The 17539-nt window shown below is 29.7% G+C and overlaps 1 protein-coding gene across 1 annotated transcript in view; it reads right to left on the reverse strand.

The window, feature by feature from the left end:
• The window catches only part of LOC122270177 (nose resistant to fluoxetine protein 6-like), a 38260-nt gene that overhangs the window by 20066 nt on the left and 655 nt on the right, over window positions 1-17539 (reverse strand). The window contains exons 2-9 of the mRNA XM_043046602.3: window positions 11774-11988; window positions 10850-10964; window positions 8136-8232; window positions 4670-4767; window positions 3956-4126; window positions 2941-3034; window positions 1605-1688; window positions 89-257 (exon numbers count right to left, since the gene is read on the reverse strand). Coding sequence (XP_042902536.2) covers window positions 89-257; window positions 1605-1688; window positions 2941-3034; window positions 3956-4126; window positions 4670-4767; window positions 8136-8232; window positions 10850-10964; window positions 11774-11988 — 1043 coding nt within the window. The remainder of the gene's footprint in view (window positions 1-88; window positions 258-1604; window positions 1689-2940; window positions 3035-3955; window positions 4127-4669; window positions 4768-8135; window positions 8233-10849; window positions 10965-11773; window positions 11989-17539) is intronic.

A 17539-nucleotide genomic window follows, 5' to 3' on the forward strand; every position in this document is an offset into this window, starting at 1 on the left:
ATGGATCCCAAAAGTTGACAGCTATCGTTCTGATACACGATTTTAAAAATTAAAAAAAAAAAAAGCGATAAGTGAGGAAAAATCTTACCGCCTTTGCGCTGGGAATGAAGTTATTTATGTACAGAAAATTGGCCCACCAATAATTTTGACATTTTTCAGTCAAACCTTGAACAACAGTCTCTTTCCAGACTGGTCCTGATCCGAGAAGAGGCATCAGCTGCACACTGACAATAACCAGCATGAATGAAGGAGACAGCCTAGAAAATACTATCTGGATTAATCATTAACGGATCTTCTATATATACAAGCTGTTCAAATAAAAGACTAATGCATTGTTGTCTACTGCTTAGACCAGACATCATGAATGTAATGTAGGTATAGTAGGGAAGAACGGGGCTTCCCTTCTATACCCACATTACATACCTACATTAGATACCCACATTACACATTACAAGGGACGAAGGTAAGTTGACATAGGACGCATTTTTACTGTAGTGAGTATTGAAGGATTCTATCGTTACTGTTATACCACTCAACAATTGAGATTAGTTATAGGATGGATAGATAAATGGTACAATTATTTAATGAAATGTTCCAAAGAGTTATTTGGTGCACTATCCGGTAGCCCTACTTTTGGGAAAAAGTCATATTGAGGTAAGTTGGCAAATGGCAGGCGTCAAATTTCATCAAGCTTTTTATAAAATTCATTTTATCAAAATTTTATTTTTTCTGACGAATAATTTAATTCTTAACTAGGATTTTTTTATTAAATTCTTATTACATTGAGAGAGTTTAAATTAAAATTTTAATTGCTAATTTTTTAGTGATTAAAATGCTCGCTTATTTTGTTAGCAATTTCAACTTATTTCTATAACTTCAACATTATATATATATATATATATATATATATATATATATATATATATATATATATATATATATATATATATATATATATATATATATATATATATATATATATATATATATATATATATATATATATATATATATATATATATATATATATATATATATATATATATATAATATTTACTAAAATGTATTTTTTTGGCATGGAATGGAATATTATCATTGGACAAATTAATTCTCTAATTGGGTGCAGAGATTTTTCAATTAGTTTAAAAATTTTCGAGATATAGTGAAATACGTAAGAAGTAAAATTAACAATTAGTGGTCCAAACTTTGTACCGCTGTCTTGACCAAAAATTTTCAATCGAAATTTGCTGTTCCTAAAAGGGGTAACGTAAGAGTTAAAAATATATGTTCATTGTTTTACATAAAAAATGATTTTTTTTTTCTTTTTTTTTTTAGCTTTACTCATTTTTTTAAAGATACATTTTAAGTTATGCCCATTTTCTTTATATACACATTTGTGCCATGATCAATTTTTTTAAAAATTCATTTCAGTTCCTGTCAATTGTTTTAACTCCCGTTTTTAGCTATGTTCATTTTTGCCAAAAATGCATTCTTAAACGCACAATTTGTGTTATGCCCAAAATTTAAAAAATACCAACGACATAAAACACTACATATTTCATGAATATAAATAAACAAATGGTATTAATTGTGCTCGTACTCACCGCCAGAATCTTCTAATTATGAAAAGTGGCACATTAAGGGTCCTTGCCTTCATTTTCTTAACTCCATAAGCAACTAGTACAGAGCTGAAAAATCAAAGTAGCGAATAATGTATTGAAAGGGATGACTTAAACCTAATCAAAGTGATAACTACAGCTAATAACATGGTTATGCCTAATGCATGGTGTGTTATCGTTGCAGTTTTAAGACTTGTGTTTATTGCTACGCTGAATTAATTTTCGGATTAGATTTAATTGAATCCCTGCAAGCAACGTCACGCATGTGCATCGAACCTGATTGGCTGATCCACACGTTACGCCGATTACAAATATTCAATCATCGTATTGACCAATAACAGACTATTTTTAAAATATTTAATAAGAGGAAAAAACTATTTTTCATCGTTTCATTATCTGAAATTAGATTTTATGTTCCATAGTTAAATTCGAGGACCAGTAGCTATATCTAGACTGGATTTGTTTTTGGCGTAAAAACAAGCTGAAAATGAAGGAAAAAAAAAGTCGAACAATGGTTTGTTTTTGTAAAGAAAAATATATAAAGAACTGCTGTAAGTGTTGAAAATGGTAGAAAATGGAAACATAAAACGAGAACCATATTAACAAATTTAGTACTTTATTCTGATTGGAAAAGCGTATTGAGAAATATTAAAGAATTTTTCATAATTCATTCAATATATTGTCGTTATGAAAATAGTTTTTTTTTTTTTTAATTTGCCATTCCTTTTTCATTGCATTTTACTTTCATTAATTTAATGAAAGCAATCTAAATATTAAATAAATAATAGATTATCTATTGGATCTAAATGTAATTATATGTTTTAAAAATCATTATTGGTTCCAGAAAAGTATTAACTCTTGGGACTCCCTGAACAGTTCGGCGGAACATTCAGGAATCGCTGATACATAGCCGCACATCATACAAAATGCTTTTTTGCAGTAGAGTTATTCGTCACATTTTTTTTCTTCCAGAACTGTGATATTTTTGTCATAAAATTGCTCCTAAGTACATATATTGTTTTTATATACTTCCACTAGATAATAGCTTAATATTCTGAAATATTTTTTGCTTGCCTAGAAATTGAGGAGTTTTTCTAAAAATTCGCTGTAATGCACAGTTTAAAAAACGTGACTCATCGTTCTCTCATATTATTTCAAGCACTTCATATATATATTAAAAATTGCATTGCTTATTTAACCGTATTAGCTCGATTCTAAAACTAATAATTTCTAAATTATCAGTTTTAACTTTATTAATATTGTATATTAGATGTATATTATCACATATGATAGAAAATAAATTAAAATGTTTATGAAATACCTAATAAAGAAAAATGTCTCCACATTTAAAAATCCATTGATAACAAACTGAAATAAAATCTCTTTTCCCTTTTCTCTAGCAACTAAAAGAGAACCTGAAAAGTATAAATTACTGAAATGAATAATACAAAGTATACAAAAGTAATACAAAAAACATTTTTTTTTTACTCAATTGAAACTGCAACTCTATTAAAGCCTTTAACTTTTAAGTATGACCAGCTGCCTTTGGCGAACAGCTTGGTAACCAATCCGAATGCACAGCACAATTGTAGTCAGGAATTCTAATTCTTCACCCCTTCTTACAATCCCTCTATCTATCTACCTACCCTCTTACAATACAATCGTAACACCTTAATTAGTTCTAAACGATATATTACTCTATCAAGTGGCTTGTTACAGAAAAAGCTAAGATTCATCTTCACACGTTTTATCTTTTAAAATGTCAGGAACAACTAAGGACAACTTGATATCGTGTCCAACACTTTAGTTTCCTTTTTTTCCGCTTTGCCGTATAGGTAGAATATAATAAAATCAGAATTTTTTAACAGTAAGCAATAAAAATGGCGCTATGTACTTTTTTCAAAAAATCTTATAATTACTAAAAAAAAATTTTAAAAAATACCAAAAATCCCCACTGCAAGCCTGAAAATTGATGAAGTAATAAATACGGTTAAAAATCACTCATCATAGTATTATAATGATATGAACATACACGCTTCGTTTCTGTAATTTAAGATAGTATATAAAGTGTGATTTAAAATCACTTTGGAGACATAAAACAATCACTGCATGTTCGAAAATTGAGAGAGCAATATGCTTGATTTACGGTCAACCACAGTATTGTAGTGACCTAAAAGCAAATTCAGCTTTAAAATTGAAATAATTATAAGTATAATATGAAATAACATTTGGGCTTTGTGATGACATAAAATACTATTTCCATGAATGAAAATCGAGAAGGTTATACGTAAGATTTGAAATTACGCGTAATATTGTGATGAAATAAAAATACTCACTTCCTGCCTGAAAATTGATATAGTAGTAGGTATGATTCAAGATAACCCACAGTAATGTGACGACTTTCATTCCATGAAATATTTTAATCGTATCTGGCGAATCATCTTTTTTAAGCAAACGGACAGTATTAGAATAAAAAGAAAAGCACTGTATGCATTTTAAGAAGAAACCTAAAATATAAGAAAATATCGATTACGTTTGGTTTGTAAAATATAAATAACAGTACTGAACAAAAATATAAACTTGGAATGCATGTTTTCAGTCAATTCAGATTAAATAGGGATTTATTTCCTATACATAAAATTTCATAAATAAAAGAAGAAAATAAATTAATGTTTCTAAAAAATGCACTTAACTTCTGTTAGACCTTCGTGATTGAATTTGATACAGCATAATATGATTGTATGCCTTTAAAATAACTTTACAAGCTCATATATTAGTACAAAAAAAATTAAAGATTACATTTGCATGAAACATGAGCATAAATCTTATACAGGTACCTTAGATCACTTTTTACTTGAAGGAAATCTTACAAGTAAATGTATATGTATAAGGCAAAGAATAATTGAAAGGATAAAAGGGGTTGAAAGAAATCAAAGAATAAGTTTTGTAAGGGAGTTTTTTTTTTTTCCTTCATGGCAAATTGTTAAGTATTGTATTGAAGATTAACAATTTAAACTTACCTTTCTTCCATTAAAATAGTTCTAACTTACTTAGTTTCTTTTCAGCACCCTTGCTTTTCCGAAGAATAATCGTGGTATCGATTGCTGTTGCACTTATTCCAAAAAGGAGTAAAACTGATAAAATTACACTGGAAAAAAAATTACATTTTAGATCGAAACAAAAATTCTATAACATAAATTTTCTTTAACTTCAAAAATATTTATATCTAAATATTTTTTATAAAAGTGGGCTTGAGGTAATATAGCAAGCCACACTTTATATAAGCCACACTAAGTATAAACCACACTTTTTTATGAGACGAATTTTTAAATCAAACTATTTTTTAGAACACAAAATCCCCCAGTTTGTAAAACGTGGTTGTGTTATAAAATGCTGATGATTACTCCATACATGTGACATCATTTTTCCAAGCCTTTAATGTAATACCATTGAGTATCCCCTTAACCTTTTCAGGGGGTGTGGCAATGGATAACAGTTGCTGCTCTGAGCACACTAAATCTATATGTAACTTTCGTTACCTTTTTATATTTATCATTTTTATATTGTGCACCATATCTTCAGGATTTAACCTGGACCAAATCACAGGTCAGTCCATCGACCGAAAGTTGTACCATCTATCGTGATATAGCCTCCCTTTGGTGTCCCTTTTCTCTCAAACTGATCTAGTTACGTGCATGCACTTCAGATTACCAGTATTCCCTGGATTGCCCCCTATGGGTGCCGATCAAGGTTAAACTAAGATTAACTTTTTCCAAAACTGTAAATTTCGATTAAAAATTTTAGTCAGGCAGAACATTCGCATGTGAGACCTTAAACAGTACATTCTAAGTGAAGCGACATGCTTTAGCTCATTAGTATAGGGCTCAAAATTCAAAACGTTCGAAAGCAATTATTTTTATATTTCTAGTGGCTCTAGTGGTTGAATAAGTGTTGCCAAACAGGCTAAACCGGAAAGGGTTAAATGCTACGAATAGTTGACTTGCAACAAACATTTGAAAATGAAACACGACAACACGGTTCAAAAGTTTAGGAACATTTTGCAACATTTTCTTTGAATAGCGATATATTTAGTTTTTGAGTCACAGTTAGGTAATGCCGTTTATTAATTAAATTACTCCAGTGGAAACGAATGTATTTCATTGTGTTCAATAAAAACAATTTCCCTACCATATACCAAGAGGATAAGTTATATTCAGTGCTTTGTTGAAATAACCTACTTATGAAACAGGACCACGCAATCGTGGAAAAGAAGCTAAATTTGTTTACTACCGTTGGCAACTCCAATGCCTTAGAAAAAATAACTAACCCATAGAATATAAATAGTATGTTACTCTACAATAATTAAAAAAAAATAAAACTCAGTCATCAGGTCACAAAGTATAATGGGATACCTGCAAGTGATGTAGTGTGAGTATCTCGATCCTGATTGGTTTTTGAAATGCAACAATTGTTTACATTAGCAACTTTTCATTCCATTCCATTTCGTGTAATCCAAGCCCGCCAAATATCCAATTCTCATAAGTGACACAGTCTACATTCTTTCACAAAGATTTCAATTCTTGCCTCATATATTTCTTACTTAACACAAGGACGGGCATGAAGCCATGTAGAATATAAGCAAACTAATTATGCATCGAAGTTGCCAGGTACACAAAACAAAACTATACATATCACGTTTGCAATAAAATACATAAACGAATAATAAATCTAAATTAAGGAAAAGACACGGATCAGAAAGAATTATATTTCAACAAGTTCGATGCGCAACACGGTGCTGCATTTAATTTATTTTACGTTAATTAATATTTTAATTTATGTTGGAAAACTTAGCTCATATTTAGCATGCCATTTTACATATAAACGATCAGCTGGCGCTGATGCCATAAGTCACATCACCTTCCGTGACCTTCTTCTTCATGAAGTACAAGTACCCAATTTGAAAATTTTTCTAATTTAATCTTGAGGGCCGGGATAGCCTGGTTGGTAGGTCAGTGGGCCCATGTCCAAGAGGTCGTGAGTTCTATCTCCGCCTGCCGAAGACTCTCTGTGTAGTAAAAGGTGACTAATGCACGTTGAATCAGCAAGATCACAAAGTCTTCCATGTTCACATAACAAATCAAACCTCATGGGGTAATGATCCAGGAGTTTCCTTGTCTTCTAGATTGAGTTCAAAATTACAAGGCAACGGAATTGAACAGTAGCAGTCGTAAACTCAAAAATTGGGTCGGCTGTTCAACGACGGTTATAAAATAATTTAATGTTGAACTATTATCTTTCCTTTTCATTCAAACAACAACCAATAGAACTTCAGGTGATAGAAATATGCGTATTAAGGAAAGAAATAAACTAGACACCCTTTTTGTCACAAACTATTTCGAAATTTATACTTTTAATGTTTGAGATTAAAAATAGAGACATAAATGAAAATTATTGTCATTACGAATTAAAAAATGTGAACACATAACGTTAGAAAAAAAAAAGAGTCAGATCACTAGTATCAATTTTCAGGGCTAAATTGTCAATTTTCATTTAATAATTTATCAAACAAATATAAAGGAATTCAATTCAGATATAGTCCTAAATTTTAATTTTTGGTTCGTACTGGGTTGTTATTTGTAAATGGTTAACATCAGCATGATGCTATTTGTTATTCAAGTATATTTTCTTGATCTACATTCATCTTGAAAAGCGATCAAAGAGAACTGTGCTTTTTTTCTCCTTGCTAAGTTTGGTATATTTTTATATAAAATTGGGTATACTATAGCCTACGTCACAGATCGTGTTATTCCTACTAAATTTAACTAGTAAACAGCATTTTCTGCGAACCTGATTTCTAGCAACAAGTAAAAGCATCAAACGAAGTGTCTTGTTTATAAGTCACTACTCGCCAGGTTGGAATTATATTAATCTAGTTCCTTTGGAAATAATTTATATTGTTGTTTTACCGAAGTTTATGAAGTTAGTAAGCATATTTAAAACTCAGTTTATTAATTAAACTAAAAGGTAAATGTTATTCCTAGTAAGTGGAAGTAGTTGTGCTTTTTTCATATTATACCCAATTGAATTATTAATATTTCATTAACTATTATGTGATTGCTGCTTACAATATCTAAGGACTAATTTGTAATACAAATATAAGTCGAAATATGTATATCGAAATGTAAGTTTCGGTCTGCGTACAAGAATATTTCTTAAACAAAAATACGTACTATACTTATATAGTGCTATGTTTTTGTATCTAGATGAAGAAATACAGCGAGTTAGGACTTCGTAGTGATCCAAAAAGAACAGCGAATGTCGTTCCTGTGTTGGAAAAATAATAGCGAGCAAGGGGCGGAAGGCTCTTATTTAATTTATATTTTATAGCACTGTTTTTGTAAAAACATGTTTTGTAAAAATTAAATTTAATATAAAAACATTAAATTTACATTTAATTTTTGTTTTTTATAAAAACATTAATATAAAAATTAAATTATATAAAATTATATTACTTACATAACCACAATCTGGCTTACGCTGAGAACTATTTGTTTTTCCTTGATTTCACAATTCGGTATGGTAATATTAAACTCAACGCCAATTGTTTCCATCACTAAAATGTATTATATAATATTTTAATAAAATGTAAAAGTTTGCATGTAGTAATCTAGAATTGATAATCTTAAGCAAGGTTTTATCTGTTTCGCATTTACAGCCATGGAGTAAAATTATTTTTTACCAAATTTGATTTGGAATTCGATAAAAAAAACTTTCGAAATCACAAGAAAATTTTATTTTAAGTATTAAAGGCAAATATTAAGTAGTTTTTTGCGAGGTAATTGAACATCGATTCAGTGAATGAATTCAGAGGTGTGACAAGCACCAAAACAATGAGCAGTAAATTGGACCATAATGTGCTAATAATAATTAACTTTGCGATGTCTTGCATCAAATCTATTTCTACCAAATTATAAGTTACAATTCAGCTCTAGAATTCAAGATTCAAAGGTGTGACAAGCACCGTAACAATGTGTTGTAAATTGGACCAAAACATGCTAATAATAATTAACGTTGAGATGGCTTGCATCAAATCTATTTTTAACATTTTTTCTTATTCGTTGCAATTTAGTTCAAGGATTCAAGTTTCAGAGGTGTGACAAGCACCGTAACAATGTGTTGTAAATTGGACCAAAACATGCTAATAATAATTAACGTTGAGATGGCTTGCATCAAATCTATTTTTAACATTTTTTCTTATTCGTTGCGATTTAGTTCAAGGATTCAAGATTCAGAGGTGTGACAAGCACCGTAACAATGTGTTGTAAATTGGACCAAAACATGCTAATAATAATTAACGTGTTGATACGTCTTTCATCAAATCTATCTTTACCATTTTTTCCTTATAATTTAACCAATTTCATCTTGTAAATAGTGTATGTGCCATAGAGTAGTTGAAAATTCTATCGTTTTACGAACGGTCTTGATATTTTGTTCTGATAACTGTAAGTGCTTAGATTTATATCAATAAAGCCTTACTGAGACTATTCACAAAAATCCTTCACTATTCCAGACTTATTCTGCCGTGCAATTGAAAAAACTACGTGCTTCGCGGTTGATTGCGAGAAAAGTGGCTTGTCAATTATTTTCTTTCCATTGACAATGCTATGAGCACTGAAATAGAATTTCAAAAAATTGATTAAAAAAAAAATTTTGTTGAAAAAAAAAATTTGCAATTTGCAGTTTACCATACAAAGATGCCAAATATGTAAAAATCTCAATTTTAAATTTTCTGTCTCTCACGTTGATTTTTCAATTGCACAGCAATATTGCAAAATGCTTAAAATAAATCACGCAAGTTGAGCAGTGAAATGTTCTCATTAGTTTTTAAATATTTATAGACTCAGCGCGATAAGCTTAATAATGTCACCGTGAATAGAATAAAAAATACTTTGGTCTCATTAATTTAATTACATATAATCAAGTTAATTTGTATTAGATAACTTTTCCAGTTCATCGAGCACATTACAGAAGGACAGCGGTTGTTTGCAAAGAGCCAGTTAACTCAATAAGCTAATAACATAACAAAATGTAATCTTAATTCTATGTGATAGCATGTAATGTTTTAAAATTTTTGCTTGTCAATTCAATTTAATATAATACGAATTTCGATGTTAATTCAATGCCATGCAACGTAAATTTCATGACATTGAGTTAACTCGTGACTTAGGTTCCTATGGGTTTAGGAAAAATCTAATATCTAATCCCGTTAATGCTATCTAAAGTATTCTCTTCTGAGATAATACTTTAACGTTCATCAATCTTATCAAACACGATTCTCATACAGCTATTTTTTTATTAAATAAGAAATACCAGTTCAATAAATAGTATTAAGAAACTGAAGCGGTAAAATATTAATCGAGTAAAAGACTTCATTAACTTCAAAAATACGCAGATGGAAATAAGATATCAGTATAGAAAATCGCTGGGTCATTTACCACATTTTAGAAACTGAGGCGGTAAAATATTAATCGAATAAAAGACTTCGTTAACTTCAAAAATACGCAGATCGAAATAAAATATCAATATAGAATATCGCTGGGGCATTTACCACATTATTGGAATCTTGCACATTGTTCGAATTTTAGGCATAAATTCAAATTCAACAATGGCAAAACTATTTCCACACCAGTCACATCAGCTCATTTGGATGCACTGGAATCTTGTTTCATTCCTATGACTACTGATCCTAGTTAACGACACAGTTCCTCACTATCTCTCCATACAGCGAGGAAATGTATTTTACCCTAATTTGCCCCTCACAGCCACAATGTTTTTTTTTTTTTTGTTATGCTTTTTTTTCATCTTTATTTTATTTATTTATTTTTTATTAGTATCAATCTCGGCTACTGCTGTTTTTCTAGTTCTTTTTCACCTGTATTTTTCATTTTTCTTAAAAGCTTAGCTTTTAATCACTTCTGTCTCTTCTCATCAACGTCTGGCAGGTTTTGAGAATGGGCACATATTTATGAGTGCTTGAAACCTGTCGACTTTTATTTCCAACTGGTGAAGCCAATGAAGTTTTCTAATCAAATAAATAGTCGTTATCACAAATAAATTAAATATCCGAGGATTGTCTCAGTTCTTTTATCATTTAGTTGAATTCTTACGGATTTTCCTGAGATTTTATTTCTATATTTGAAATTATTGCTTAACTAAATAAATGAAAATACCTTTATTTGCAATCTCCTCTACCTCATCTCGACTGCATGTTGATGGAACGCACACGCTCGTACGAAATTTTAAATGATAATAGTACCTTGCTCGGCGTAACAGCTCTCCCGTAACCTAAACGAATACAAAATAACTCCATGTTATTCACAGATCTGCTACCTATACGGAAAAGATCGAAGACTTGTAGCCAAAAAAGTTTATTTTTACCTATAATTTGAGAACAGAAGACAAGTCTTGACTACCATTTGTTATTAACAATCAAAGAATATAGAAATGAAAGTTTTTATTAATTGTGAATAGCATAATTTATTTCATTTTCATTGATACATTTTATTTTGTGATTTCCTTTTATGAATTATAGTCAGGGTTCTTAAAGGTCCTCCAAAATTTATGTTATAAAATATAATCTTTGTTCTTAAAATTTAATGATTAAATTTTTCGAGATCACCACTAAGACCTAGAAAATTTCATGCGTCTGTAGAAGTCTGATATTCTAACGTGATATATATTTCATTATGGCATTTTAGTGCATATATAAACCGATAATGAGTAGGAATAATCAAAAAACAATAATTTCTCTCGAAAAAATTTTGAAAGTTGTGAAAAAGCAACTATTAACACTAGATTGCTTAAGGAAGTCATTTTGACTGCGTTTTAATTTCAATTAGAAAAAACAATGATGACACAATTTCTTAGAATTTTGTGACTTTTTGTACAGCATATAAATTTTTTTATTGTTAATATTTACTAATAACTTGTTATGTAACTGTAAATAATATAAAAAATATTAAAAATTAATTTTAAACAAATTTCTTTACGCATTCACAATCCAGTCATTTTGACTGCTTTCGGGCAATATAGTAATATACTAATTTTCAGTTTTTCTAGTGTTAAAGTCGAAAAAGAGAGTCAAGTATTCTCACCGTATTTCGATCAGTGATGTTCATGAATTCGGTGATTTCTGAATCTGCTGAAACGAAACGGAGTCTTTCGGGTAGCGGAGGTTGGACATAGACTGTACAATACTGTCCTTGGAAATGTCCTGTAACATTGACATCAATACACTCATCATATTCACCCAGTGAATTGATGGATCCACTCAATATACCATTGGGGAGCTTTCCCGAAGCGTCTAACACTGAAACATATGCAAAAATAATATATTAATATCGAAAAGAATTGCCAAAATAAATTTGTAATATAAAAATTAATTAATTATTACAACGATAATAAAAGCAAATAAAAAAATTTACACACACTCTCTCTCTTTCTCAACTCTTAGCCCCCCATTCTCAAAAATTGAAAAATTTCAATTAGTACACTCGAGAGGGAAGTTTAAAAGATGATTTTTTCATAAGTTTAGCATTAATCATTTATACAAATTAAACGTAGACAATGGGATACCTGCAAGTGGCGTATGTGTTAATGTCCATGCATAAAATATATAGAATATAGAATGTCATTACATAGAATGTCTAACTAGACATTGTATAGAGTGTCTAATCATTGTATAAAAAGTAGAAAATAATCTCTCGTTACACGGCAAATGAACAAATACAAATATGGTGACCTGAACCAATTAGGCAACTGGCCAAGTTTTCACATTTTTTCAATAGTTAATATTTAACAATAAAAGTACATCAATGCTGTAAAACTCTGAAAAACAGAATTCTCATTAAAATATCTAATGTTTCTATTCAAAATTTTGATTCCTCAGAATCCATCAATTTGTGTTGGAAAGATTCATGCGGAGGGAAAGTTCTTTAACAGGTTGCATATTTCAAAGTTTTAATTACATTAAATGTATTTTGCCTACAAAAATATTTTTAAATAAAATTCTTAAAAGTCTACATGTTTAACCAAATTTTACCACATATTTATGTTATTATTATTGCTGAATTAATTTTTATAGCTGTAGATTATTTCCATTATGATTTTTTTTTTAAAAAAGGAAAGAAATACTATTAAATCCAGTTAATAAAAAGTTTGAAAAAAGGGATCTATTAAATGGAAAGGTCCAATCGGTATCGGTCACTGACTCATTAGGTTTGAGGAAAAAGTGGCTACTAAGTTATTGAAGTTTACCGGCCACTGGCAACTGACAGAAAATTTAAATTTTCAGGTCTAACAGAAAGCATGGCATTTTTAAACACAGAATGAAATATGATAGTTTATATACTTTTAGTCACTGTACAGAATGCGTAGCTATTCTATACAACGACTAGTCACTGTACAGTATGCCCTTGACGGTAATGTATACAAGATAAAAAAATTCTAACCTAAAAAAAATAATTCTTAAGGTAAGACCATTAAACCTTTGAACCATGAATTACACCCTCCTGCGTCGGTATGATTAATGATAAATGTGCGTTAAGATATTTAGCCTTAAAAATAACTCGCACGTACGCATAGTAAACGGTTTTTTCTATTTCTGAATAATCATTTAATCGTTTTCAGTTAAAATCTTCATTTCATGTGATTCCATGTGAAAAGTAAAGATGCCGCAGGAATCTCGCAATATAGTCCAACAACTATGTCTTTTGTTTCCTAACATGTCATATGGTTGAACACAAATACCTCTATTTATTACGATGAAGGTTACTCGATTTCATATTTATTCTTCCACTTCCGTTTAAAATGAAACAATAAATTGAATTTTAAGATGTCTTTCGGCCTTGTTTCAACAACCTCGCAGTGGGATCTCTAACTTGTATAATATGTTTTATGGAATAGTTCGACATCGGCAGGAGTTAATGGGTTTTACCTGTATTTTTATGGTGAAGTTAGCACAGCATTTTAAGCCTCATAATGACTCTTTCAGAATCTGGCTTTTTTTTTTTTCATTAATTCATTTCCACAACAGTTTATGTGTAAAAAACTTTTTTTCTAAAAGTAAATTTCGTTACAAGAAGTTTAAAAGCGAGTTCGCCATTAAAAATTAAATTTTTTCTTTAGAGATTTTTCTGTTCTGTGAAACACGGAAGCTAATGTTTTCAAATTTAGAATTGAAGTAATGGAAAGAGTTGGAATTTTAAAAGAGCTTCATATTTATTATCTTCAAAGTTAATCCAACTTTTATTAACACATTTCTTTTTTAACCAGAACAAAAAGTGAGCAACTTCTTTAATAACGAATTCCTTGCTTCACCAATTTATATCTAACTAGCACCTACCGCAGTTTAGTTTATATCGACATTTAAGAATCACTCCACATAGCGGATGTATTACTCATAATGTTACACTCCGAATCATTGTAATTTTAGGCCCATTTAAAAAATTGATGTTGAATGCCTTGTGCCCTTTGTTTAGACTCAAAACTTTAAATTATGAACTTTCTGGGAGAAAATATTTTACGAAGAAGTATTTAAGTATTCATAAATGATAGCTTTATATTTAATAATAATGTATTTAAATAACGAATAAAAATAATATAAGTTGAGATTTTTAACTTCTTAGTCACCTTTTCTAATAGTTAAATGAACAGCTTACAACTGCAAGAAAGTGAAACCTATTAATTTTTTTCTTATCTCGTTTAATTATTTCTTAGAGCTAATTAAATACTACTTAGGCTTAAAAAAAACACAGTTTCTGTGCTGAGGAACAATATGTAAAAAATCAAATCATCGATGTAGCTATTAGTTGCATACTATTGGGCTTAAAAACATAATTACTTAGGCTATGCTATCGAAATTATTTTCCGCTCAACACAATCAAAAGACTTAATGTTGACCTCAATACCGGTTTGCATTGACCAATTACATAGACTTAATTGCAGATTCTTTCCTTTCGGCTGAAGTTATAAACGTTCATGTAATATCTCATTCAAATCGCTAATTACACTTTTCTATAATGAAAAATTTTCTTGAAAATAATAGACATATTTATTTTATAAATCTGTATTCATAAAATTTGATTTCAGGAACTTAGAAAATTCTTTTACAAACTGCAGGGCTCCCTCCAAACACAACCTTCCTTTACAAACTAATTTTTTCTAACATAATTAAAAGAAGAAAAAAATGCTGTGTACTTAAACTAAAAACATAGAGCCCCGTTATCCACGATGCTTCAAAGTATGTATATTTTTCCAAGTTTAGCTACGACTTTAAAAGAAATTTCCAGACCCTGCTTAGTGAAAATATATCAGCAGAGATGCCAACTGCTCCGGATTCTTTAAAATGTTTTAAAAAGTGGTAGAAAACTACAAACTAAAAGTTGAAAATTTTCGGTTAATTTTGCCAACTTTTTAAAAAGCTCGATGAAAAAAAAAGTTTCATATCGTATGAGCCCTTGAATTATTTAGTAGTAGTGGTTATTCAAAACCAGATAAATCTTATTTACTAAACCAAGAATGATATCTTTAGAGACTACCACCAGAAAATATTTATATGCTGTCAGGAGTAAATTGGCATCTTGGTATCAGGACTAAAGAGAAATTCATTAAGAGTGGGGGCTAGATTCAGAATGTTGTCGGCTTCAAAAAATCTATTTAATTTTTTATAGCATTTTCTTCTTTATTGTTTTTCGTACATTAGTAAAAAAAAAATTATTCAATTGACAAAAAAAAAACAGTTATATGTTTTGCTTCCACTCTTAAGAAAAAATTATACGAATCAATCTTAATCAGAATCAGGATTTCATGACATTTGAATTTTTAATTCAAATTAAAAGACTTTCGTTTAATCATTTTTAACACTAGGTTTACGGAAGCTTCTTATATACCTATCTCTACGAACACGCGTCAATTTGACGCATGAACTAACACATGTAACAGCACTTACAGAGATGCCAACTTGCTCCGGACAGCAAATATATATTTTAAAGTGGTAGTTTATCAATTGTGATTCTTGGTTTAATAAATTCAATTTAGTAGATTTTCATCCATCATTATTTCGAAATAATTCGTAGGCTTATATAATTCACCACTTTACTTTGCAAAATTTACTTAGTAGTTATTTACCGTTTTTTTAATTATTCCGGCTTGTCCGGAGCAGTTGGCATTTCTGCACTTAGAAAGCATTGTAATTATATACTATAAGAAAAAAAATGAAAATATGAGATATATATTTATGAAATATTCTAGTATTTTATTTTGCAATACTAGAGCTAAGCAACTGAAATGTTCAAAATCTGACATCAATTGACATTCTGCGTTTGTTCTTTCTATTATTGCTTATCGGCAACAGTTGTTTATCGCTTGTTTCATTTGAGATAACGATAACGGATAGAAGTATTGTCGGTACATTCCTATTTATTATTGATGTGATGTTTGCAAGTTTACTCAAAATTTTGAATAAATTACGATAGCATCAAATTGACGCATATCCCTAGAGATAGGTATACCACAAAGAGATTTTCAATATTTCAACGCTTTTGAAGAAAATAGACTTCAATATATATTTACCCCGATCAATGGATAAAAGTCATTACAGGAGATAAAATAAAAATGCAAACTGGTTTTGTAATTTTCCTTATAAAATTCGAAATGCGTCAAAATGACGCGTCCCGTAAACCTAGTGCTAAATTACTTTTAACCTAGATTCTTCTATGCTAGCTAACATGAATCTATTCTCAGATATAATGATATAGTATTAATCTGTTTTTTTTGTTGTTGTTTTTTTTTTAAATATGGTAGTTATTATGTTCACTAAGAGAGAATTTTTATGAGATTTTCGTTAGCTATAAGCACCCTGTTTTAACCCTTTGATGCAGAATTTTTAGTACACATATTTTTTCTACTTTTTTCATTACTTTGTACTAATTTATTTCAAAATAAGTGAAAAATATTATATTTAACATTTTAATAATTTATGGTTATGGAATACAGCATGAAACAACTGTGTCTTTTTCTGCTTTAAAGGTAAAATCTTCCAAACACTTCTTATATCCAAACAATAATTTTTCAAATTAAATTTGCAGTTATTTAGACCTAGAAGATGCCGACCAGACTGTTTAGGGGTCAGGGAACTGGCCTTGCATCAGAAAGGTTCTGGGTTCGAATCCCGGACAAGACATGGATGTTCTTTCATTCACTGTACTACCTGCCCTTACTGTGGGAGCAACGTTGGCTCACCTAATATGGTGCCCCTGAAAGAATGGCCAACAAATTTGCCGTTATACGCCTGAATTGACGAAACGTCAATCCAGGGGGGCATTGAAAAAAAAAATCCAAGAGAAACAGTTATTCATAACTGAAATTTCTTTCACTTACAGAATCAATTATTGATAAATTTTTGAATATGAGTGGGGAAAAAAATTTCAAACTATTTTTTTAAAAATTTTAATACAAATATAATTTCATTAATCTTACATATTTTAATTTGTAAGTATTCGATTGTTTATTTTAAATTAAGAACACCAAAGTATACTTTTGCTTGTAATTAGAGTGTCAGAATATATATATATATATATTTCATTCAAAATTTAGACAGGTAGCATATTAGCAACTGCGACAGCAGTTAATGAATTTTAAGTTAAATTCTGTACTTGAATTCTATGTCGTTTATATAATAATAGTTACAAAGCGATAAGAAGCTAATTGTTTTACATTTTTAGTGGTTTTTAATGTTTTTGAAATAAGTTTAGCCAGGCTGGACACATTGCAGGGCAGCGGAAAGGGTTAATCAATCAAAATATAAATAATGTTAAATAAATATACAATGCTAACAATCATTTAAACACTGCAAAATATGT

This window comes from Parasteatoda tepidariorum, chromosome 3 (genome assembly GCF_982258835.1).
Source record: "Parasteatoda tepidariorum strain Cologne lab strain chromosome 3, Ptep-v5.0, whole genome shotgun sequence".
NCBI lineage: Eukaryota > Metazoa > Arthropoda > Arachnida > Araneae > Theridiidae > Parasteatoda > Parasteatoda tepidariorum.